The sequence below is a fragment of the Solea senegalensis genome, unplaced genomic scaffold (genome assembly GCF_019176455.1).
Source record: "Solea senegalensis isolate Sse05_10M unplaced genomic scaffold, IFAPA_SoseM_1 scf7180000015596, whole genome shotgun sequence".
In the NCBI taxonomy this organism is placed as follows: domain Eukaryota; kingdom Metazoa; phylum Chordata; class Actinopteri; order Pleuronectiformes; family Soleidae; genus Solea; species Solea senegalensis.
The window spans coordinates 45,001-69,757 of record NW_025321378.1 but is presented as its reverse complement, the minus strand read 5'-3'; the positions used below and the strand labels follow the sequence as shown (position 1 = coordinate 69,757).

The following is a 24,757-nucleotide window of genomic DNA, read 5'->3' as shown; positions in this document are numbered from 1 at the left end:
TTGATCAGCGAGTTTACTCAGATTATGTTTTCGTTTGTGAGGACACAGAATCAACTGCAGCTCATTTCCACCATCTGTTAAGTTTTCCCTCAAACTTTCCCGTCGCGATGAACGATGACAAACTGCACTCGTCGTAACAACATCTATTTTTAGATCCTTAAATTTAAAGTACGACAGAGTATTAGTACTAGTGGAGTATTACGGCCACAGACTTCTAAATTTACGAGAATAAAGAAAGAAACTTTACGACTTTAGTCTGGTAAAATTACGACTTTTATTCTTGTAAATTTAAGACTTTATTCTCTCGTAAATTTACGACTTTAATGACTTTATTCTCATAAATTTACGATTTTAACTTAAATTTATTTCTCTTAATAAATTTTACGACTTTATTCTCATTAAATTTACGAACTTTATTTCTCATAAATTTAACGTACTTTATTATATAAATATATATATATATATATATATATATATATATATATACATATATATATATAAAACATGTTTTTTATAAATCTTGTCTTATTTTGAAACTGTGTGAAATTCCGTCACATAAATGTGACACACACTTCCTCCCCCTGCTGGACAGGTGTTTAATCTCCCCCGACACTGTTGACCAGAGCAGACGCTCAGTGACTCCAAACATAAATCTAGAATTCTGTTGTACAGAATAAACAGAAGCAGCTGTTTCACTCAATTTAAATTTCAGTGAATGAATTTTTGTTATGTAGAAAAACAGCAGCAGCAGCAGCAGCAGCGTCAGGATGACAGTCTGCTATTAAACCCAGCTCCATCTAATGACCTTTGCACCAGTGTGTGTGTGTGTGTGTGTGAGCAGGTATTCACATGCTGCTAATAAAGACAGGAAAACTCACGGCAACGACCAATTAAAGCTGCCGGAGCCTCGTGTTTCCCGGGGTTTGACAGTCGTCTTCGCACAGATGCACATTTCTTTTCTCGGTGTGTGTCGCAGTGAGGTGAGCGATAGCGGGGGTGGTGGGCGTGGCCTCTCTCGTTCTCTCTCTGGTGTGGATTCAGGGGCGTGAACTCTCGGCTCCATGGGGAGCGGCAGATTAAAAGCACACACGTTAATGTCGGAGAGGACACGCGCTCACGTGTGTGTGTGCATATCAATGCGCCACAGGAAGCCCCGCCCCCGGTTCAGCAGAGGCTATAATCTTCGCCCTGGCAACATGGAGGTTTGATTTGCTAACCGGGCGTCGCTACAGTCTGAGATCCACGTTAGCACGCTGACCTTAGCATCATTACAGTCTGAGATCCACGTTAGCACGCTGGCCTTAGCGTCATTACAGTCTGAGATCCACGTTAGCACGCTGGCCTTAGCGTCATTACAGCTCTGGCGATCCACGCTAGCACGCTTCGACCTTAGCGCCATTCCCCAGTCTGAGATCCACGCAGCAGCACGCTGACTCCAGCGCCATTAAGCAGTCTGAGATCCACGCTAACACGCTTCGACCTTAGCGCCATTCCAGTCTGGAGATCCACGCTAGCACGCTGGCCTTAGCCGCCATTACAGTCTGAGATCCACGCTAGCACGCCTGACCTTAGCCATCTCCAGTCTGGAGATCCACGCAGCACGCCTTTACCTTAGCGCCATTACAGCTCCGAGATCCACGCAGCACGCTGACGCTAGCCGCCATTACAGTCTGAGATCCACGCTAGCACTTCGACCTTAGCGTCATTACAGCCTGAGATCCACGCTAACACGCCGACCTTAGCCGCCATTCCAGTTCCGAGATCCACGCTATACGCCGGGTCTTTAGCGCCATTAAGGAAGTCTGAGATCCACGCAGCACGCTTTGACCTTAGCGCCATTCCAGTTCGAGATCCGCTAGCACGCTTTTTGACCTTTTTAGCGCCATTACAGTCTGAGATCCACGTTAGCACGCTGACCTTAGCGTCATTCCAGTCTGAGATCCACGTTAGCACGCTGGCCTTAGCGTCATTACAGTCTGAGATCCACGTTAGCAGTGAAGTACGATCAGAGCTGGAGTGACGCATGCTGGGCCTGTCATAGAGGAACAGGAAACAGGAAACACAATATGTGACGGACAGGTTTCTGTTCCTTTATGTCTGTGTGTGTGTATAAATAAAACGATATCAGATTTCTTTGTATATTTAAATGTATCTACAACGATTTAAACTCCAGGACACAAACATGTTCAGTGAATAACAGTAAACACTTTAAATAGACGAGGAACAAACACCAAGTGCAGGTAAACGTCACCTAATACAACCTGAGATTATTATTCATCTAGGTTATAATGATGAACAGGACTGATAATCTCCACAGATTATCAGTCCTGTTAAATAGAAGTGCTGATTCTCAAAATAGTCAAATTAAGAAGTGCCGGTACCACAGTAAATCTGACCCTCGTTATATGTCCATTCATTCATTCATTCATTCATTCATTCATCCATGTTTTCCATGAGTTTTGAAATGTTGGTTATTCATCTCGTATTAAAACTCATTGAGAATGTTCTTCACTGTGTAGCTTCGTGATTCATCCTCTCATTTCCTTCTTCCACTGTCCTCCTCGCGCCGCCACGTTTCCCGGGATGACGATCGCGAGGTGACGCCGTGGTCGGGGAGCGAGGCGGGAGGTGGAGATGGAGATCAGGTTTTTCTAAATCTAATTTCTGCTGCTGATTTATCAGCTCGCCCCGGCCGCTGTCAGCCACGGTCACATGTGACCAGCGTGGCAAAAGGCTAACTCATTAGTCTGCCTCATCACTGCGGGGGAGGGGCTACAAACACTCATTCTCTTCTCCTCATCCCTCTCTCTCTCCCTCCTTCTTCGTGTTCTTCTTCGTCGTGCTCCAGGTCTGAGTGTCGGCCTCTCCATCCAGGATTTAATTAAAGCAGTTTAAATGGCCGGGGGTGATCCTCACCATGTCATCCTCTTCCTTTTCTCTCCTCTGGAGGTTAATATCAGACTAATCCACTCTCAGCGCCCCTAAGCCCTTCCTCAATAATGCATGGCTCTTCTGTGGACACACACAGAGTCTGTTTTCAGCTCAGAGCTTCACTTTCACACCGATGACCACAGTCACACCCTCATCTTTAAATACACTCTGTGTGTGTGTGTGTGTCTACACCAACATAATGTTTTACAATAACTAACATTTACTTCAATCATCAATTCATCCGTTGGTTAGTTTTTCCATTAAACCAGGAGTTGTTTGGTTCTTTAACTGTAAAAAAAAATGTTGATCAAAACTCAAATGTCTTATAGCAAAGAAAGTAGAAAGTAGAAAATATTCACATTGAAGAAGCTGAAAAATGACAGAAAGTAGAAAATATTCACATTGAAGAAGCTGAAAAATGACAGAAAGTAGAAAATATTCACATTTAAGAAGCTGAAAAATGACAGAAAGTAGAAAATATTCACATTTAAGAAGCTGAAAAATGACAGAAAGTAGAAAATATTCACATTTAAGAAGCTGAAAAATTACAGAAAGTAGAACATATTCATATTTAAGCTGAAAAATTACAGAAAGTAGAAAATATTCATGTTTAAGTAACTGAAAAATGACAGAAAGTAGAAAATATTCACAAGAAGCCGAAAAATGTCACAAAGTAGAAAAAATTCACGTTTAAGAAGCCGAAAATCACAGAGAGTAGAAAATATTCATATTTAAGGAGCTGAAAAATGACAGAAAGTAGAAAATATTCACATTTTAAAAATAGAAAGTAGAAAATATTCACATTTAAGAAGCTGAAAAATGACAGAAAGTAGAAAATATTCACATTTAAGAAGCTGAAAAATGACAGAAAGTAGAAAATATTCACATTTAAGAAGCTGAAAATGACAGACACAACAGACTTCCCTGAATTAACCTCAAGCATGTTTCCATGGTTACTGTCTTCTTCGTTGTCTTGTGTTTTTGTTCTTAAGAGCGCCACCAACTGGACGGGAAAGTATTGCACGATTTATATGAAGTGATAAAATGGTTTTGTAACTGAAGTGACTGAGGTCTGAGTGAAAGGTTATTATGGAAATGTTGACTCAAACACTTGGTTTAGGGGTCGCCACAGAGCATCGGGTCAGGTGTGTGTGAAAGTGAGCGTCCTCCTCTCATTATCCGTCCACAGACGCTGGCGTTGCAGTTTATTGATTTCCCTCGGCTCGCGTTCTCTCAGCGTTTACTGTTCAGTTTGAGCTGAAGCCGCAGACAAAGACAAAGAACTCCAGGAATGTTATGAACCACGTTTCTAACCTTTGTAACAAACTATTTTTGGGATCCGTTTTACTTTGCTTGAGTTTTTATTTTTCACTTCATTCTCTAAAGTGTCATGGTTTTCTAACATAAGTGTACGTGACGTTAAAATAAATATTAAACACATGGAACAGGTCGTCTAAAGGCTAAACTTTTGGATGGAAAAAGAGGTTTTTGGCAGCGTTTTATTAAGTTTCTGAGAACATAAATGTGCAAAATTGGCTGTTGTCGAGCAACAAAATTGGGCGAAAACGTCGCGAGTGATCGTGAGATTGATGGATTGTTTTTCCTGGAGTCACGAGTTGAGAACCAGAATCAGGACTCACATCATGTCCTTGACCAGCTCCTCCTGTGAGTGTCTCAGTGTGGCTTTGTGATGCATTAATTACTTGGAGAGAAAAATGAAATCAGTGTCATTTCAGGCCTGACAGACTTCTCCATCCTCTCTGACTCGCAGCGTGAAGTGAAACCGAGCGTGAAGCCGCTGTTTTCAGCAGGTTCACGCTGACGTGTCATCATTTTCCCGTCCACTGCTCGCGTTGTTTAAATGAAAAAGAAGAACGCACTGAAGTGTCTGTGAGCGGCGAGCAAACAAAAACTTGAATTTAATGGGGTTTTTTTATCAGCGCGTGAATCCAACGTAAGGATTTAAATCCACTCATTAAAGCAGTAATTAAGGTTTTCATGTGGTTCTATGAGAGTCTCAGTGTCAGTGAAAACCAAACCTGATAAAACATACATCACATAACGGTACAAACAACTTCAACAGAAGGCTCAGCTTACGTCACATGATCACGTCTTTATCTCACTGTGAGACGGACGTTTATAAACCGCTCACTCTCCCACACACACACACACACACACACACACACACACACACAGGAGTTCTTGATCCACTGCTGCCTCCATCACTAAGTTCAAATGTCTGAATTTGGATTGACTTCAGTGACACACAGTGACCACAGGAGGCAGCAGAGGACCAGCAGCTCCTGTGGTTTTCTCTATGGGCTTTGGTGTGTGAGAGTGAGTGGTTTATAAAAGTCTGTCTCACAGTGAGATAAAGACGAGATCATGTGACGACACTTTTAATTTGATCGGTCCAGTTTTTTCTGCGTACATGAAACAAATATGAGGATTATTGTGACGGCGGCTCAGAGTCAGGTGACCTAAAGAAGGTGTGAGCGGCAGCAGTTTCCAGGGAGGAGAAGGTGGTGAAAGACGGGGTGAGGAGATGGATAAGAGGAAGAGAGGAATGAGAGAGGGTGAGCGATAATGAGAGGGAGGACGAGGGGAATGAGAAGATAGAGACGATTTCCTATTCCGTCAGACGCACTGTGGCTCATTCATTATATTCCCCAGGCAATTACCCAGGCCACCTGCTTTGTCTCTCCTCTCATTGTTTCCATCGCTCTGTCTCTGTCTGTCTTTCACTCCGTCTCTGTCTGTCATTCTGTCTCTCTCTCTCTCTCTCTCTCTCTCCGTCACCGCTCCTGTGTGATCCTCGCTGTTGTGCCAACTCTTCCTCTCGCGCCGTTCTCTCTCCGTCCTCCTGCGTTTTTTCTGTGTCTGCTTGTTTAATGTGAAAACACTGACAGATTTGTGTGTGTGTGTGTGTGTGTGTGTGTGTGTGTGTGTGTGTGATGCAGAGCCAGTCCTAATGAGCTCAGCCTTGCATTTAGCAGAGTGCCAGGTTCTCGCTGAGCTGCTGCTTTTACTTCTAAAAGGCTTGAATTCTGTGGACGTCGTCGCGGCGCTGAAAAATCTCCGTCCTCGACAATTTCACTCTTTGTTTTTTTTCAAACGCCTTTGACTCGCTGCGTCTCGGATCTCATTAAATTACCTCGACCGCGGCGTCCGCCGTCGTCTCATTCCGCTCGTCGCGGTCTCGCAATTAACGGAAACGAATTGTTGTTGTGCTCGCGCGGAGGCCCGCGATCGCAGCGGTGGAATCCTCTGACACGAGCGTCTCCACGCGTCTGAGTCGGCCAGGTGGTGGCGCTCTTGTTCCGGACACTTGAGATTATGTGAGGAAGTAAACGAGCGACGCACAAACACGAGAACCAGAGTAACCAAGACAAAATTTGACTTTTACTCTGACACATTTCACTCAACTGCCTTCGTTAATCGTTACTACAAAATAAAAGTTGACCTGCTGACAAACTGCCTGTTTGTTGTCGCTAGTTGCTTTTAGCGGCACCAGCTGTTAGCCGCAGGTTTCGTCTCCAAGTTGAATTAAAACCCAGTGTGACGTCAGACACAGGGACGTTGTCACCATTCATGACAGAAGGTTCATTCTAATATTGTTTTATTATATTTATTGTTATTGTTTTCATATTCAAAGTTGTAATTGTTCACTTTGTTGAAATAATTCAACTTTTGCTTCTCAAATGACGTTTGATACTAAAGTACAGTAAATGTCAGGTACTTTAACTTCTACCAAAGTCATTTTCTGGTAAAATACTTGTACTTTTACTCAAGTGTCGCTGGAGTACAAGTCAGTCAGCGTTGATATTTTACTGATAAAATCATCTCTTCCACGCGCTCCGGTCAAACGTCCTCCGCTCCTCTCCGATCGCAGACCCTGGAGTTTTCCTCGCGTACCACTGGCGGTACACGTACCACAGTTTGAGAACCACGGCTTTTGTAACAGCTGAGTCGTGCCGCAGAAACACGTGTTTCCCTGAGGCTCAGAGTCAATGTGACGACGCAGCGTTCGACTCGTCTGTGATGATGAGACTGTCGCCGCCCGTCTGTGACCTGCAGGTGTGCTTTGATCCGTCTGTATCACGTCTTCGTCTTCGTCTTCTTCGTCTTCTTCTTCTGCAGTGAACAGGAAGTCTAAAGACGGCAGATTGTGAACCCGAGCCGCTCTCCGCTCTCCTCCGGCCTCCTGTCAGCGCTCGCCGAGCGGCTTTGTGAACGTGTGAAAGGGTGGACGTGTGCAGGTAGATAGAAGGATGCGGTCAACACCGATAGGGAAGGAGGGAAGGATGGAAGGATGTGTGGGATGTGAGATACCGAGAAGAAGGGAGGAGGAGGAGGAGGAGGAGGAGGAGAGACCGATAGTGTCACGTCGACTATTCAGTCCCGTTTGATGAGATGCCTCAAACGGCTGAAAAGAGGACAGACGGAGGGTAGAGGAGTGAAAGAGGCTTTCATCAGCGCGACTCCTCATTCCTCCCTCCTTCTTCCTCTCCCTCACCCCTCGTCCTCCCCCCTCCTGCACATGAACAGATAAAACACATTCAAACAGAGAGAGTCACACAGTGTACTTGTCTTTGTTTCACACCCTGGGATCAGGCCGTCGCCGTGTGTCAAAAAACCAGCGCGACTTTAATCCGTTTAGCTTCAAAATCCCGCGTTAAAAATACTTCAGTGACACGAGGAACGGGGAAATCAGGACGTGAGATTGAAGAACATGACGATGTTACGGTGAATCTGAAATCATGTTTTCACAGGGAATCACATTCAAGTCAAATCTGCGCCACGTGATCTTATTTTACGACATCTGATAATCTCTGACAGCACAAATAATCTAATAATCTCTGATTTCAGGTTTTCATTGAGCACAAAATTAAAAAAATAAAATGATTTTATAAAACAAATCATTAACCTTTTTTTACGTGGTTTCGTGAGCAGGGGCTTAGCTGTATCGTAGCATGCTAATGCTAGCTTTCCCACGCTTACTGACTGCAGCTTTAAATCTGCTTAAAACTTGCAGATGAAAAACTGCTGTTAACATTAAAAACAACACATGTTCCACCGTTTTATGGGCGGAGACTTGCATCGTACTAGCGTAGCATGCTATGCTATTGTAGCTTGCTGTTGTTTTTGTGCAGCTTTAACAGACAGACGTTTTTAAAGTTTACAGATGAAAGAAAAGGCCTGAATTCCCGTGACAAAATTTTAAACACGAATTCCAGTAGCAGAGACTTGCATTGTTGTTATCGCATGCTAATGCTAGCTTCCCCACACTTACTGACTGCAGCTTCAACGTTCATTTAAATGCAGTGTGTCTGATTCATAAACAGAAACCATCAAGAACAGTGCGTACAAACTCTACCTCCATTTGTTTTGTATCCGTTAGCTTTCACATGACGTGAAATAACAAATGAATGATGCTAGCGGAAGCTAACGTAAACAGGAAACAGAAATGTTATCGCCGTTGTCCCAAAGCTCTCAGGGTTTTGAGAATGGATGGGTCGGAAGTATCGTGAAGCACGCTAACGCTAGCTTTTCCACACTTAGTGACTGCAGCTTTAATTGATAAATCTGCTGAAAACTTGCAGATGAAAAATAACACGACTTCTGGTGTTTTTGTGTTGCCGTAGCATGCTTACGCTAGCTTTAGTCCTGTGGACTGTGGCTCCCTCTCCGTGTTTGGAGGAACTTTCTTTTCTTATTATTCTTATTATTCTTATTTCCTTGAGCAGAACTCGCCGCCCGCCTCAAGTCACAGCTGCCAAACCAGCAGAGGCTGGCAGTCTGGCTAATAGCTGGCTGTGGTTGTTTGTGTAAGCCAGCTGATGTGTTAGCACTGTGGTTAGCGGTCAGATTGAAGCTTTAGCAGCCTGTTATTCTCTCAGCCCGTTGAACCACGAGTGGGCGTCAGTTTGGAGAGAGAGAAACCTGTGGTTAAGCCAAAGAGCGGCAACAGACGCAGTGATTCGGGTGGCGATTATTTTCCCTGGAGAAGATTTTTATTTGTGTGGTTTTTTTTTTAAATTTATTTTTGTCTTCTTTTTTTTTTTAAATGTAATAATGCATGTGTGTGTGTGTGTGTGTGCTATGACAAAAAGCCTGCACCGACGAATGCGGCAAACACGGAAAGGCAGATTTGATTGGATCTGAATCGCTGCAAACACAGCCGCTCAATATAATCAATCAAAGAAAGCTAACCCCACACACACACACACACACACACACACACACACACACACACACACACACACACACACAAAGACTCTGTGCCTGAATAAATGCATTAACAAGCTGCTATGATTCCAGCACACTATTAAACATGAAAGGAGTGTGAACATGGAGAAACACACTGTTTATTGAGTCTTGATACAATGAGAGAATCCATATTCAGCTGAATAAAGCACTACACACTGTTGGTTTTCAGCGCGTTACAATAATATGCATAATAATAATAATAATAATAATGATGATAATAAAGTGACTAAAATCAGCCCAAAAGAAAATGTGATTCAGCTTCTACAACAAACCTCTCACTGTCTTCTTGTTTTGCTAATTGAAAGATTCTGATTTTAATTTCCTGAACATTGTGTGTAATAGGAGAGAGCGTTCCCACGTCTTTATCTCACTGTTAGACGTGTTTTCTGACAGGAAACTGAAGTTTGTCAACCACTCACTCTCCCACACCAAACCCCATAGAGAAAAGCAGATTAAATCCTCAGATTAAGTCAGATTAAATCCTCTTTTTTCATCTGAAATATTCACTTGTCACTCGTGAAACCTTCACATCACGACGCGGCGCTTTAATCTCATCTGACTCTCGGTGCTGACGCTGATTTTTAAACGTATTTTAACACTTAATCAGGATCCAGTGATGAGTGAACGTGTCGTACGTGTGGGTGAATCTTCACGTGTCCACGTCGGATCGCCGCGAGACACGGGCGACTCGTCCCGTCTCGTCACATCAGCGTCCGCCGCGTCGACTGCGATCGACTCCCGATGGCAGAGGTTCGATGTCGACGCCGTGAGTGAAGTGAGCGTCTGACGCCGAGGCCTCGGGAGCTTGTGTTTGTCCAGTCGTGTCAATCACGTCCAAATGAAGTCGTCCCTCGAGGACAAAGAGACAGTGACACATTTGAAATAAGATTCACCTCATTCATGTGTCACGAGAAGAACTCGGAACGACGGCGTCACCTGATGTCGACGACCCGACGGAAACGAGACGTTAAGTCAATAAAAATCCACTTTTGTCAAAGAATAAAGAGCGGAGGACACGCGGGGGTGAAGCGGCAGAAATGACGGCGTTAGGAAGAAAGCACTTTATTTTGAAACCACTCTGTAGGTGGCAGTAATGAGGCTGAAGCTCCTGTTTTAACTCTTTGTGTCGAGTTTACAGTTGAAAGCACAAGTTTACGTCCACGGTATAAAAAGACACGTAAGAAATCAGACTTTTCCTGTTTCAGGTCTGTTAGGATTATCAAAATGATTCCTTTTCCCTCCAAACGTGGGAAACTCTAACCATGGTCATTATTGCCAAACAGTTTGATTTCACAGGACATGTCTCCAAAGATGGACGTCTTTGTCCCTGTGTGCATTTGCAGTTTCAGGTGTGTCTGTAATCAACTCAAATGTTGCTTCCAAAGACCTGACATCTTCGTTTGGGCTTTGGCATAATAATCTTAGTGTATGTGAACTTCTGACTGTGAGGAAAGTCTAAAACATCCGCCTGTCATTATTCTGACATGAAAAGTGATTGTTTGATTTCATGACAGACAGTGAGAAAAAAAAGCATCTGTGTCTTTTTATAAAGTGCATGTTTTCAACTGTATTTCGTCTATTATGAGACGCTGCTGCGCGTCATGTGACTCTTGGACAGAAACAAACAAAGGCGCAGAGGAGGCCCTCGTGGCGACACTCGGAGCCTCTCTGCCGTCTCTTGTTGATAAAACGCGACTCTCCAGAGCCGAGTGGAAACAAACTCTCCAAACGCGCCGGGCCGCAGACTCGTCATTAGCCAAGTGCTATCAGCTCCGGCAGTAAATGTGCGGCACAATAGAGTCTGAAGATAACGTGTCATTGTGCTTGATGATCGGAGCAGAGAATGGCTGTTTTTATACAAAAGGACAAAAGCGCTTTCATATCAGCCAAACTGATTAAACATCAACGAGAGGAGGAGGAACAACAAGCTGCAGCTGCTGCACAGATATTTCACTTTTTATTTCAAAACCATTGTGTCCAAATCTTTATTTCCACGATGAATCCAGATTTAACTGTTTCTGACGAATGAATGTAAACATCTACATCTGATATTAAGAAGTCATAATGAACCCATGAATCTAAGTCATTATTATTATTGTCATCATCATCATCATCATTATTATTATTATTATTGTTATTGTTGTTATTGTTGTTATTATCGTCAGCCAAATGTGTAAAACCTGACGTAGTAAACAAATAATACCCAAGAGGTGAATTCATTCAAACTTCATTTTATGCATGTTATTTAAATCATATGCACATGAGTCTCTGTCTCTCTGAGTCTCTGTCTCTCAGAGTCTCTGTGTCTCTGTCTCTCAGAGTCTCTGTGTCTCTGTCTTTCTGAGTCTGTGTCTCTGTCTCTCAGAATCTCTGTCTCTCAGCAATCAGAGTCTCTGTCTCTCTCTGAGTCTGTCTCTGTGTCTCTCAGAGTCTCTGAGTCTCTGTCTCTCAGAGTCTCTGTCAGAGTCTCTGTCTCTCTGTCTTTCTGAGTCTGTGTCTCTCTCAGAGTCTCTGTCTCTCAGAGTCTCTGGGTCTCCTGCTCTCTCTCTGAGTCTCTGTGAGTCTCTGTCTCTCTCTGGGTCTCTGTCTCTCAGTCTCTCTGGGTCTCTGTCTCTTCTGAGTCTTCTCAGAGTCTCTCTGCCCTGTCTGTCTCAGAGTCTCTGTGTCTCTGTCTCTCAGAGTCTCTGTCTCTGTCTCTGTGTGTCTCTGTAAGTCTCTGTCTCTGTGTCTCTCAGAGTCTCTGTCTCTGTCTCTGTCTCTTTCCTGTCTCAGTCTCTGTGTCTCTGTCTCTCAGAGTCTCTGTCTGTCTCTCAGAGTCTCTGTCTCCCCCTCTGTCTTCTGAGTCTCTCAGTCTCTCTGTGTCTCTCCTCTCTGAGTCTCCCTCCTGTCTCTCAGAGTCTCTGTGTCTCTGTCTCTGTCTTTCTGAGTCTCTGGTCTCTGTCTGTCTCAGAGTCTCTGTCTCTGTCTCCCTCTGAGTCTCTGTCTCTCAGTCTCTGTGTCTCTGTATTTCTGAGTCTCTGTCTCTCTGTGTCTCTCAGAGTCTCTGTTCTCTCTTCTGAGTCTTTGTCTCAGAGTCTCTCTCTCTGTTTCTGTGTCTCTGTATTTCTCTGCTCTCAGTCTCTGTGTCTCTGTATTTCTGAGTCTCTGTCTCTGTGTCTCTGTCTGTCTCTCTCTGTCATGTGTCTCTGTCTTTCCTGAGTCTCTGTGTCTCTCTCTATCTGTGTCTCAGAGTCTCTGTGCTGTCTCTCTGTATTTCTGTGTCTCTGTCTTTCTGAGTCTCTGTGTCTCATTGCTCCCGCAGACACACACAAACACACACACACACACACACAGAGCAGTGTTTAGTGTCACTGCTGTTGTTTGGAGGGGGCGTGTCAGTGACGACGATGATGAAGACGACTGTCTCACTAAAGGTCAGATGTCAAGTCCCAGCTGCCCGGGGCCCGGCAGGGGGCCACGGCTGGAGCCACGGTGTCATCAGGGCACAGTGGGCTCTACCATTACACCTCATTACTGCTCAAAGATGGATCGACCCAAATTACAGCCTGGCAAAAAACACAAACACACACAGACACACACAGACACACACAACTGCAGCTCTGTGTGTGTGTGTGTGTGTGTGTGTGTTGTTAAAGATGAAGTCATTTAAAACCATTACAGAGTAAATAATATGTGCTGACAAAGGAGCGTGAATGATTGCAGCCATTTTTACACTCTAACATTATTATGATGCATAATATCTAATTCTTTGCCGCTCGTCTCCCTACACACACACACACACACTTACAGTATATGTATATACACTATATATATGTATGTATGTGTATATATATATATATATATACATACATACATGTGTCTCCTCATGAATATTTCTCTTTGAAACGACGCCTCGTTCTGCAGCTGACGTATAAATAAAGACATGTAGGTCAGAGGGAACGATGAGGGACAGGTGCTTTTTAAATGTGATTTACTGCAGCTCTGCATATATATATATATATATACATATATATATATATATACATATATATATATACACACACATACATGTATACTGTTTGAAAAAGGACAGGAAGAATAATCCCGGTTTTGCGAGTGAAGGAAGACGCGGTGCGTTCATTATCAGCTCCATGGTTATTTATAGAAGAGAGAGAGCGCTGTGTGATCTGTTCTTCACACACACACACACACACACAGGAGAGTGTGTGTGTGTGTGTGTGTGTTTGACCTCACACTCGGAGAGATCAGGTGTGAACGTACGGAAAGCAAACAGTGCAAAGGTTACTTTCCTGTATCCTAGAAACCAGGGATGTAAAAGTAACTGTCGATTATTTAAAGCTTCAACTCTCTGCTGTAAAAACGTCTTTTTCATCCTGGTGAAATGATAAAGTCATTAAAGTCATTAAAGGTGCGTCGTCACGTCTCTCTGATCATTTTCAAATGTATATTCAACAAAAACCTCTGTCCTTTCTTTAATTTCCTGATTCTTGGAGTTATTGTGGAGCGTTGAACTTTCACAAAGGTTTTTTCATATCAGCACAAATGTTTGTCTTTATGTCAGAAAAACAGAAAAACTACTGGACGCCGTGTTGTTATTGGATTTTTTATTATTAAATATTGATTTCAGGATTCACTCTAAAAAAAATCCTCATCATAATCCACCGTGGTTTCTGTCATGTCGTGACCCTAATATTAATGTTGTCGTTGTTTTTGTTATTTTAGGGATTATTTGTTGAGACGCTGATTAAAAGACATTCTTCTGCCACTTCAGTGAAAATCAAAGACGTTTGTCTTTTCAAAAGAAAACAACGTTTTCTCTAATATTCTTCTTCCCTCACTTTTGACTGAAAACTTCACAAGAATCTTTACTTTACCAATGCTAAAGTAGCCGCTAACATCAAACACCAGTGCTGTGATGTTGGCTACAGTTGCTGTTAATGTGCCTATGTGCTGTTAGCACCTATGTTGTAGCATCTGGCTACACACTGATGCTATGGTGTTAAAGGCTGCTAATGTCACACTGATGCTATGACATTGGCTACAGTTGCTGCTATTGTGAAATAGCTTTGTTGTAGCATGTGGCTACAGTAGCTGCTTTTGTGCTATGGTGTTTAACTAAAGTAGATGCTAACAGCAAACACCAGCGTCAGGCGGCTTTAACTTTCTGCTCTTTTTGTTTGAGTTCACGTGAACTCTTGATAAAACTCTGCATCTCACACACACACACACACACACGCACGCACACACAATACACACGCACGCGTTACAACACGCACAGCACACACGCACACGCTGACATTAGGTGATGACACTCTCCATCTCCATAACTTGGCCCTTGATCACTGTAATCAAACATAGGCAGCTCCAGCCTGAAGCTGCTGTAATTATGGGCTGTCCAGGCACACACACACACACACACACACACACTTAAAAAAATACAACATTCACGTGCGCGTGTGTGTGTGCGTGCGTGTGTGTGTGTGTGTGTGTGTGTGATCAGCACAGACGGGGCTTCAAAGGACACTAATGAGTCCACGAGACTGGGAGGCTGGAAAACAGCTCCTGAAATCTACACCACACTAAATCTGGAGAGAGAGCGAGCGCGCGAGTGGGGAGTGAGGGAGGGCTTCAAACTGTAGAAATAGAGAAGAAGAAGAAGAGAGAGGAGATAAAGACCGAGTGAAGGAGGGAAAACAAGCTGACACTAGCGACGGTGGTGGTGGTGGATGGGGGGGTTGCCAGGACCCGAGTGGTGCTGGTGCCAGCTGTAACCATGGTAACAGGTTCCCGCGGTGCATGTGTGGTGCAGCCGGCGAGTGTCAGTTTGGGGTGTTAGGAAGTGTGTGTGTGTGTGTGTGGAGGAGGAAGCAGCAGCAGCAGCAGCAGCGTTTATTTTCTTATTTTAACTTCAGCAGAAGTCACATCCACTTCTAATGAGGACATTCATAAAAAAAAGGTGACAATCTGTTCCATGAAATATCTGAACATGATCCTGAGAGCGTGAGTTAACGACACGCACACACGCACGCACACACACACACACACATACGCACACACGCACACACATGCACACACCTCCGTGTTAGTTAAGCACTGATGAGTCACAGCCGTGGGTCAGTGTCAGTGTGTGTGTGTGTGTGTGTGTGTGTGTGTGAGACTCTATCCCAGACGCATGGACCAAGTCTGGATTCATGAAAACCTCGGGCCAGACCGGATCCTGCAGTGACGTCAGTGACGAGGCTCCATAAACAGCAGCAGCTAATTAAATGTGTTTAAATTAATCTGATACTGAGTGTGTGTGTGTGCGTGCACATGTGTGTGCGTGTCGTTAACTCACGTTCAACCTCAGTGACACAAAGTGACCACACGAGGCAGCAGAGGACCAGCAGCTCCTGTGTCCCCGCCAGGTAAAGTCACTGGTTTTCTCTCTGGTGTTTGGTGCGGGAGAGTGAGTGCTTCACAAACCTCAGTTTCCTGTTGGAAAACGTCGTCTCACAGTGAGATAAAGACGAGATCATGTGACGTGGACGTCGTAGACGTGAGAACAGTGTGAAATTAAACTAAAAACCCTCTGGGACGGTGAGTTTGTGTCCTGGTCAGTGACGCGGGGGACGAGCGGAGGCCGTTTAGCGAGTGTTGCGTAGAAGAGTGGACATTGATTGGCGGTCATTTATAAATGATGGTGCATAACGTGGCACCGACCGGCTCAATAAAACATGAGGCCTCCAGTGAGCGCATGAAATATTAAACCCAGCCAGTGAGAGGGTATACGAGCGACTTCACCCCAGGGACGTGCTCTCTCTGTGTGTGTGTGTGTGTGTGTGTGTGTGTGTGTGTGTGTGTGTGTGTGTGTGTGTGAGTGTGGCTACGTGTGTGTGTAGCGTGTGTGTGTGTATGTGTGTGTGTGTGTATGTGTGTGTGTGTGTGTGTGTGTGTGTGTGTGTGTGTGTGTGTGTGTGTGAGAAGCGTGGCCTTGTGATGTGTGTGTGTGTGTGTGTGTGTGTGTGTGTGTGTGTGTGTGTGTGTGTGTGTGTAGGCGCGTGTGTGTGTGTGTGTGTGTGTGTGTAAAACACTTGTTCAGGTTTAAGCTAAAGTGTTATTGAATGTCGGCCTTCTGGCTAAAGAGTGAGTGTTTGAGTGGGCGGTTCAACTCAGTGGAAGACACAAGTGGAAGTCAGTGTGTGAGTGTGTGCACATGCCACGCCCCCTTCCTTCCTCACAGCAGCAGACCATAATAGTTAACAAGGACATTGAGATTTAGATTCCTTTACTGTGCTGTGCCACGGTGAAAGTGGGTCAGAGATTATAATCCACACATTCAACAGTGTATATGAATCTATAAATAGATGCAGATGTGACATAATATCACAGATTATAATCTGCACATTCAACAGTGTGTAAGAATATATAAATAGATACAGATGTGACGTATGACTCTATAAACAGAGCAGATGTGACGCAATCTCGCAGATTATAATCTGCACCTGCAACAGTGTGTATGACTCCATTAACAGAGCAGATGTGACATAATCTCGCAGATTATAATCTGCACATTCAACAGTGTGTATGAATCTATAAACAGAGCAGATGTGACATAGTCTCGCAGATTATAATCTGCACATTCAACGTGTGTATGACTCCATTAACAGAGCAGATGTGACGTAATCTCGCAGATTATAATCTGCACATTCAACGTGTGTATGACTCCATAAACAGAGCAGATGTGATGTAATCTCGCAGATTATAATCTGCGCATTCAACAGTGTGTATGAATCTAGAAATAGATGCAGATGTGACGTAATCTCACAAACAGACAAGCGACGGACGGACAGACCCGAGGACAAAGTCCAGGATAATTTACAGGATTATGTAAATGAATCAGGGTTATACGTCACACTTTGATTTGCTGGTTAATTACTATAACTTTATTTCATCCATATATTTGTATATAAGATATCATTTCCTGTTTTTTTCCTGTTTATCCTCTCTCTTTGTGGGCGGAGCCAGGTGTTGATTGGCTGAAACCTTTGGTTTATTTTAATGAAGTTTTAGCGTTAAACGTAAATAAAGGTGAGATTAAATGTTGGATGTGAGAGGACTGAAGGCTCAGACGCTGTCACTGACACTTTACATTTATATTCATTTATGTCATTTAAGTGACACCAGGACAAAGGTGTGCGTGTGCACACTTCAACACTTCCTGCTTCACACTCGCTTGTCTTCATCAGTCCTGTGGTTGTGCGGTGTATGGAACACAGGACAGAGGGGGCGCTGTTTAAAGACATGTCATGTTGGATTATCTGTGACCTCTTGACCTACTCTCACATGGTTTGATGGTAAGTCTGACTTTTATGTTATGTCTTTTTTATGCTGCAGTTACGGTAATCCCACATTATTAGCATTAACCCTTTAATGTAGTAAAGTGTGGATTTAAACCCAGAATTTAAAATGATGACGTTTATGTGTATAATATGTTTAAAATAAGCTAATGTGTGAAATAATGTCAGGTTTTACAGAAGTGGCTGTGAATGAGTGGCTATATACTTATATATACACATATATATATATATATGTGTATATACAGTATACATATATATGTGTGTGTGTGTGTATATATGTTATATATACACACACATATGTGTATACATACATAATAATAAAAGTATATGAAAGTATATAGGTAACTGTGTGTGTATATACTGTATATATATCATATCTCCATGGTTCTGTAGTGGGAGGAGCCAAAGCCAGGGTTAATGGCGTGGTGGAAGAAAAATGCTTTTAAAGCACAGATTTTTGTTTAAATTTTTTTTTTTTTTCGTCACACTTGCACTGATGTCTCCGCATATACATCTTTAAGCCCCACCCACTGCTCTCTGTCCATGATAGTGAAACCAAGATGGCTGCCGAGTTTGTCGAGACTTCCGTTTGTTTTTGTTTTTTGTCTGTTGTGAAAAGAATCGCGAACACGACGACTGTCTTAAAAAAAAAGTGTGTGTATGTGTCAAAGCAGATACAACTGTGACTCTAATAGGAGGACAGACAGACACACAGACACACACACACACACACAGACACACACACACAGACACACACACACACACAGACACACACACACACAGACACAGACACACACACAGACACACACACACACAGACACACGCCAGACGCACACACACACAGACACACACACACACAGACACACAGACACACACACAGACACCGCGCCAGACACACACTGAACACACACCGCATGAACACACACACACAGACACAGAAGACACACACACAGACACACACACGGGCCTGCATGAACACACACACACAGACACACACACAGACACACACACATACACAGACACACACACATACACAGACACACACACACAGACACACCTGCCACAGACAGACACACACACAGACTCACACACACACACTGAACACACACACACACACAGACACACACACACACACACACACACACAGACACACACACACACACTCACACACACACAGACACACACAGACACACACACACACACAGACACACACAGACACACACACACAGACACACACACACACTCCACACACACTCACACACACAGACCTGCACACACAGACACACACACACACACAGACACACACACACACTCCACACAGACACACACACACACACTCCACACACACACACACACACACACGAACACACACACACTCACACACACACACAGACACACACACACACACACACACACCACACACACAGACACACACACAGACAGACACACACACACACACACACCCACACAGACAGACAGACAGACAGAGAGAGATGAAGTGCAGCCCGGTCGTTGGCGGTGGATCAGGGGAATACGTCACAGGGCGACAGTTTGATGGCGTCGGTGACAGCGGTGGAAGCTCTCGCTCTCCCAGAGGAGAATTATGCCGCGGAATCACCACAAGTCAACACACGGCACCTCCAATCAAATTAGCCCCCGGGGCAGGAGGAGGCAGCACATCTCACCCTGTTGCTCTGAGATTAAGCGGCCGATCGAAGGCGTTGATATAAGACGGTGAAGCAGTGCCGGGTTTTAGAGCTTCACTGAGATTATGTCTGCGACACAATCCAGATTAAACTTCCTGTTTTTACCAAACTGACTTTATGACTCTAATAATAAATAAATAGCACAGACTGACTTATGTTCAGTTTAGTACGAGTCTTATCTGTCTGTCTGTCTGTCTGTCTCTCTACTGCATGTGCAGTATATTTCATGGAGGTAAATTGCACTGTGCCATTGTGCGTTGACCTCTGACCTCTAATAACGCCGGCTCTTCATCTTCAGAGACATCGTCTGCGTCTGTTTTTTAATGCTGACATGTTGTTGTTGTTGTTGTTGTTGTTGTTGTTGTTGTTGTTGTTTTTAAACACATTATTCCGTCCCTGTGTGTGTGTGTGTGTGTCAATGTGTGTGTCATGCCAATGTTCTTCTCTTCTTTATTAGAACATATTTGTCGTATTTATTTAAGTCATGTTTTTTCTTTTCTGGCAGTTTTAGAAAAGCACAGATTAATAAATAAAGTTTCATAGCTGAGAGGCCACGTGGTGGTGAAGTGGTCAGCTCTTCAAGACCAGGGTTCATGACCCAGTCAGAACAAGGGTCTTTCTGCAGGAGGTCACAGGTTCTCCTCGTTTGTGAGTGTGGGTGTTCTTCAGGTTGTCCTGGTTCTTCAGGTTCTCTGGGTTCTTCACGTCCTCCTGGTTCTCTGGGTTCTTCAGGATCTCCTTGTTCTTCAGGTCCTCCTAGTTCTCCTGATTCTCTGGGTTCTCTTTATTCTTCAGGTCCTCCTGGTTCTCCTTGTTCTTCAGGTCCTCCTGGTTCTCTGGGTTTCTTCAGGTCCTCCTGGAATTCCAGGTTCTCCTTGTTCTTCAGGTCCCTCCTGGTTCTTCTGATTCTCTTTATTCTTCAGGTCCTCCTGGTTCTCCTTATTCTTCAAGTCCTCAGGTTCTCTGGGTTCTTTAGGTCCTGCTTGTTCTTCAGGTTCTCTGGGTTCTTGGGTCCTCGGAATTCCAGGATTCTCCTTGTTCTTCCAGGTCCTCCTGGTTCTCCTCTGGGTTCTCTTTATTCTTCAGGTCCTCCTGGTTCTCCTTGTTCTTCAAGTCCTCCAGGTTCTCTGGGTTCTTGAGGTTCTCCCCTTGTTCTTCAGGTTCTCAGGTTCTCTGGGTTCTTCGGGTCCTCCTGGAATTCCAGGTTCTCCTTGTTCTTCAGGTCCTCCTGGTTCTCCTGATTCTCTGGGTTCTTTATCTGGTTTTGGTATGAAGTCATTTTCACGTCAACATGCAGCTAAATAACATTTGCATGAGTAAGAATTCAGCTCAGTTTTATTAGTTTACTTTAAAAGGGATTATCACACATTTGTCTCCAGATTAAATTAAATGAAGACATGAATGTGTGAAAGAATCTAATCTTTCAGAAGATTAGATCTAATATCACACATGTAACGTGTTAAGTCTCCACGGCGTCACCTCGACAATCAAACTTTATTCATAAAGCACTTTTCATACAAGGCGATGCAGTTTCACGTCATTCACAGGAAACTAAATAAAAACGAGTAAAACCATCAAATGAGCAGATTAATAAATCAGCCCATAAACGTGAGATTATAAAGAACTGTAATGAACAAAGGATGAGAAACGACAACATAATGAAAGAGAAGAAAAACTAAGATGAATCAAATAACGCCGTCTGTTTATAAACCTGTTGAACGTGTGTGTGTGTGTGGAGTGTGTGTGTGTCTGTGTGTGTGTGTGTCTGTGTGTGTGTCTGTGCGTGTGTGTGTGTGCGTGAGACAGATAAACAGAAGCTTCATCAAGAGGATTCATTCTGTGAGTCTTATCTCCAGAGGAGACGCTTTCTCCTCCTCTTCCCCACAGGCGTCGAGGGCTCTCACCCTCTCACCCTCTCACCCTCTCACCGTGCACTACAGTTCACTCCCAGTTCACACACACACACACACACACTTGTCACATGCTGAGTGCACCAAAAAAAGTCAATTTTCCAGTAATTTTTCCTGCTGATTTTGAGGAAAAATGCCTCTTTGTGTCAGAGCTGCAACGAGAAATCAGCGTCTTTTAATAATTCAAAGCAGTTTCTGTCATTTTTCAGCTTCTTAAATGTGAAGATTTTCTACTTTCTTTGCTCCAAAAAGTGAAGAAATCATTTGTGGAACGAAAACAAGACATTTGAGCAACACTGATCGACACTTTCTGACATTTCCTCGACGACAACCTCACACACACACCTGCCTTTACACACACACACACACACACACAGAGTTTATAACGCGTCGTAGAGAAGAGAGAGCGTTTACAAATGTTTCTAAAGAGTTAAACTATTACAAGTGTCAAAGTCTTCAAAGCCTTTTCATTGTGAGATTATACATACTAATGTATAAAATCAATAGATTTATAATAACAGATTCAAGGACAGGTGTTTTCCTAAACTTGATGAGACAAAACCTTCGATCCCTCGCTCGTCAACGTCTGAGTCCGCGTGAGATTAACAATCAGAGACGCAGCCAGAAATGAGCGGACAACAGAGCGAGCACATGGCAGCTCAGGGGAGACTAGACGAGCTCAGATATCGTCACTTTTGTTTACCAGTTCAAACGTGCGGGAAATTATATCTGCTATCATTCAGCACTGTGTGTGCGTGTGTGTGTGTGTGTGCGTGCGTGCGTGTGTGGTATGCGTGTGTGTGTGTGTGTGTAATGCGTGCGTGTGCGTGTGTGTGTGTAATGCGTGTGTGTGTGTGCGTGCGTGCGTGTGGCCAATGCGTCGCGTGTGTGCGTGTGTGTGCGCGATGCGTGCGTGCGTGCGTGTGTGCGTGCGTGCGCGTGCGTGTAACCAATAACCAATATGTGTGTGTGTGTATGCGTGCGGCGATGCGTGCGTGCGGCGTGCGTGCGTCTTTGTGCGGCGTGTGCGTGCGTGCGTGCGTGGCGTGCGTGCGTGCGCGCGCGCGCGTGCGTGCGTGCGTGCGTGCGTGTGTGTGCGTGTGTGTGCGTGTGTGTGTGGCCTGTAGCCTTCAGGCTGCAGCTGACGATAATCTCTCGGAGGGGTCGATGTCGTGGTTGTCACGGCGATCTTCCCGGGGCTGATGTTAGCTGACGGCTGGTGTCACCATCGCTTTCCATCACTGGTCCTCTGATGGGTGTGTGTGTGTGTGTGTGTGTGTGTGTGTGTGAGACTTCATCTCTGGGATGTTTTTTCTTTGTAAGATTATAAAATCTACGACATCTACGTCACATGATCACGTCTACATTTCACTGTGAGACAGACGTTTGTGAAGCACTCACTCTCCCACACCAAAGTCCAGAGAGAAACGTCGTTTGCTGGTCACGTGTCTGTCATTGGTCACGTGTCTGTCGTTGGTCACGTGTCTGTCGTTGGTCACGTGTCTGTCGTTAGTCGCGTGTCTGTCGTTAGTCCGTGTCTGGCCGTTGATTCGTGTCTATTAAGCTGGTCTTGTGTCTGTCGTTAGTCGCGATATGTCTGTCGTTAGTTGCGATGTCTATGCGGCTGATCTTGTGTCTATCGTTAGTCCGCGTGTCTGTCTGGTAACATGTAATTGGTCACGTGTCTGTAAGCTGAATGCGTGTCTGTCATTCTAATTCTACGTGTCTGTGGCTGGTCACATATGGTTAGTCAAGTGTCTATGAATTGATTCACGTGTCTATGCGCTGGTCACATGTGGATTGGTCAAGTGTCTGTAATGAATTTAGTTGTTTGATGTCTGTAAGCTGGTCCGTGTCTGTAGTTGCAGTGTCTGTGTGGCTGGTCTTGTGTCTGCAATAGTTGGTCACATGTGGTTGGTCCGTGCTATTAAGCTGGTCAAAAGTGTCTGTCGTTGAATCCGCGTCTGTCGCTAGTCAGGAGTGTCTGTCATTAGTTCGTGTCTGTGGTCACATGTCGTTGGTCAAAGTGTCTATCGTTGGTTAAAAGTATCTTATCGCTGGTCACATATCGTTGGTCAAGTGTCTGTCGTTGGATTCGTGTCTAATGGCTAGTCCGTGTCTGTAGTTAGTTGATTGCGTGTCATGGCTGGTCTTGTGTCTATGGGTGGTCACATATGCGTTGGTCACGTCAATGCCATGCGTGGTCAGGGTGTCTGTGGTTGATCCGCGTGTCTGTGCGTACAGTCAGAACAATGGCTGGTCGCGTGTAATCATTGTTGGTCACATATGCGTTGGTCAGAGTGTCTGTCGTTGATTCGTGTCTGTCGGCTGGTCGCGTGTCTGTGGCTGGTCCGCGTGTCTGTGGTTAGTCCGCGTGTCTAATGGTTAGTCCGTGTCTATGCGTTGAGATGCGATGTCTGTCGTAGTCTTGTCTGTCGTTAGTCACATATGGGTTAATTCACGTGTCTTATGCAGCTGGTCAAGTGTCTGTCGCTGGTCACGTGTCTGTCGTTGGTCACATGTCGTTGGTCACATGTCGTTGGTCACGTGTCTCCAGAACAATAGAGCTGAAAACTCCCAGTACTGCAGGAATCCTCTCGTCACGTGTGTTGTGAAATTGTCTTGTTAAAAAGTGACAGACCATAATATGAGCGAGGAAAAAATAAATAAATAAGAAGCTGTAACACGGCTGTCACGCTCTGCAGCTGGGCCTCCTCCGAGTTTACGTCTCCAAGCTGAGAAATTAGAGTCTAATCTGGAAAACAGTGAGTGTTCTACAGGCTGTCAGCGTCTGAGACGATCTGTCATCGTTCAGCCGGGGGAGGGAGGGAGGGAGGGAGGGAGAGAGAGGGAGCATATGGAGTTTCATACTTTTACATTTCTCTCTCAAATGCTTTTCTCAAACTGACTCATGTTTATTACTTCTGACAGTAGTAAACAGCTGCATGTGTGTGTGTGTGTGTAATGCGTGTGTGTTGTGTGTGTGTGTGTGTGTGCGTGTGTGTGTGTAGCCTTGGCTATGTCAAGGAAATAGATTTGGAGCCGTGGCGGCAAATCTGTCAATGTGTGTGTGTGTGTTGTAATCTCACTGCTGCTCATGTGGCTTCTTTATTTAACGTCTTTTTTTTAAATACATAATGAGATCAATAAGTTTAGCAGAAAATAGAAGTGAAAGTGAAAGACTGAGAATCTCTTCTGTTAATCCACAGAATATTCACTGTTTTATGTTTGTGTGTAATCAGATTACACTTAAAGTCTGGGAAGATGAAGCGGTGACATTTATCTCACACAAAAATATGACTCTCACAATGGAGTCATTTGTTCTTGAGCGTTTATTTGAATAATTAAAGAAGTTTGAACGTTAAATAAAGGAAATATGAAACAGGGAGAGGTTTGTTTAAGTTGAATCATGAGCACATGACTCCACGTATGTGACGCCTGTGACTGCACGGTCCACAGAACACGAGACACGACGCCACCACTGTGAAATACACAGGGAGGAAAGGGGCGGGGCTTATATAAGCAGGGCAAGGAACGTTATGAACGACCGTGTGGATGTTTTCCTGTAAAACGCTGTATAGGTGTGTGTGTGTGTTATAGG

General features: G+C 44.3%; 1 protein-coding gene across 1 annotated transcript in view; it reads right to left on the bottom strand.

The window, feature by feature from the left end:
* Positions 1 to 20,402: 20,402 nt before the first annotated feature.
* The window catches only part of LOC122762365 (E3 ubiquitin/ISG15 ligase TRIM25-like), an 11,497-nt gene continuing 7,142 nt past the window's right edge, over positions 20,403 to 24,757 (bottom strand). The window contains exon 3 of the mRNA XM_044017562.1: positions 20,403 to 20,504. Within this exon, the coding sequence (XP_043873497.1) occupies positions 20,403 to 20,504 (102 nt within the window). The remainder of the gene's footprint in view (positions 20,505 to 24,757) is intronic.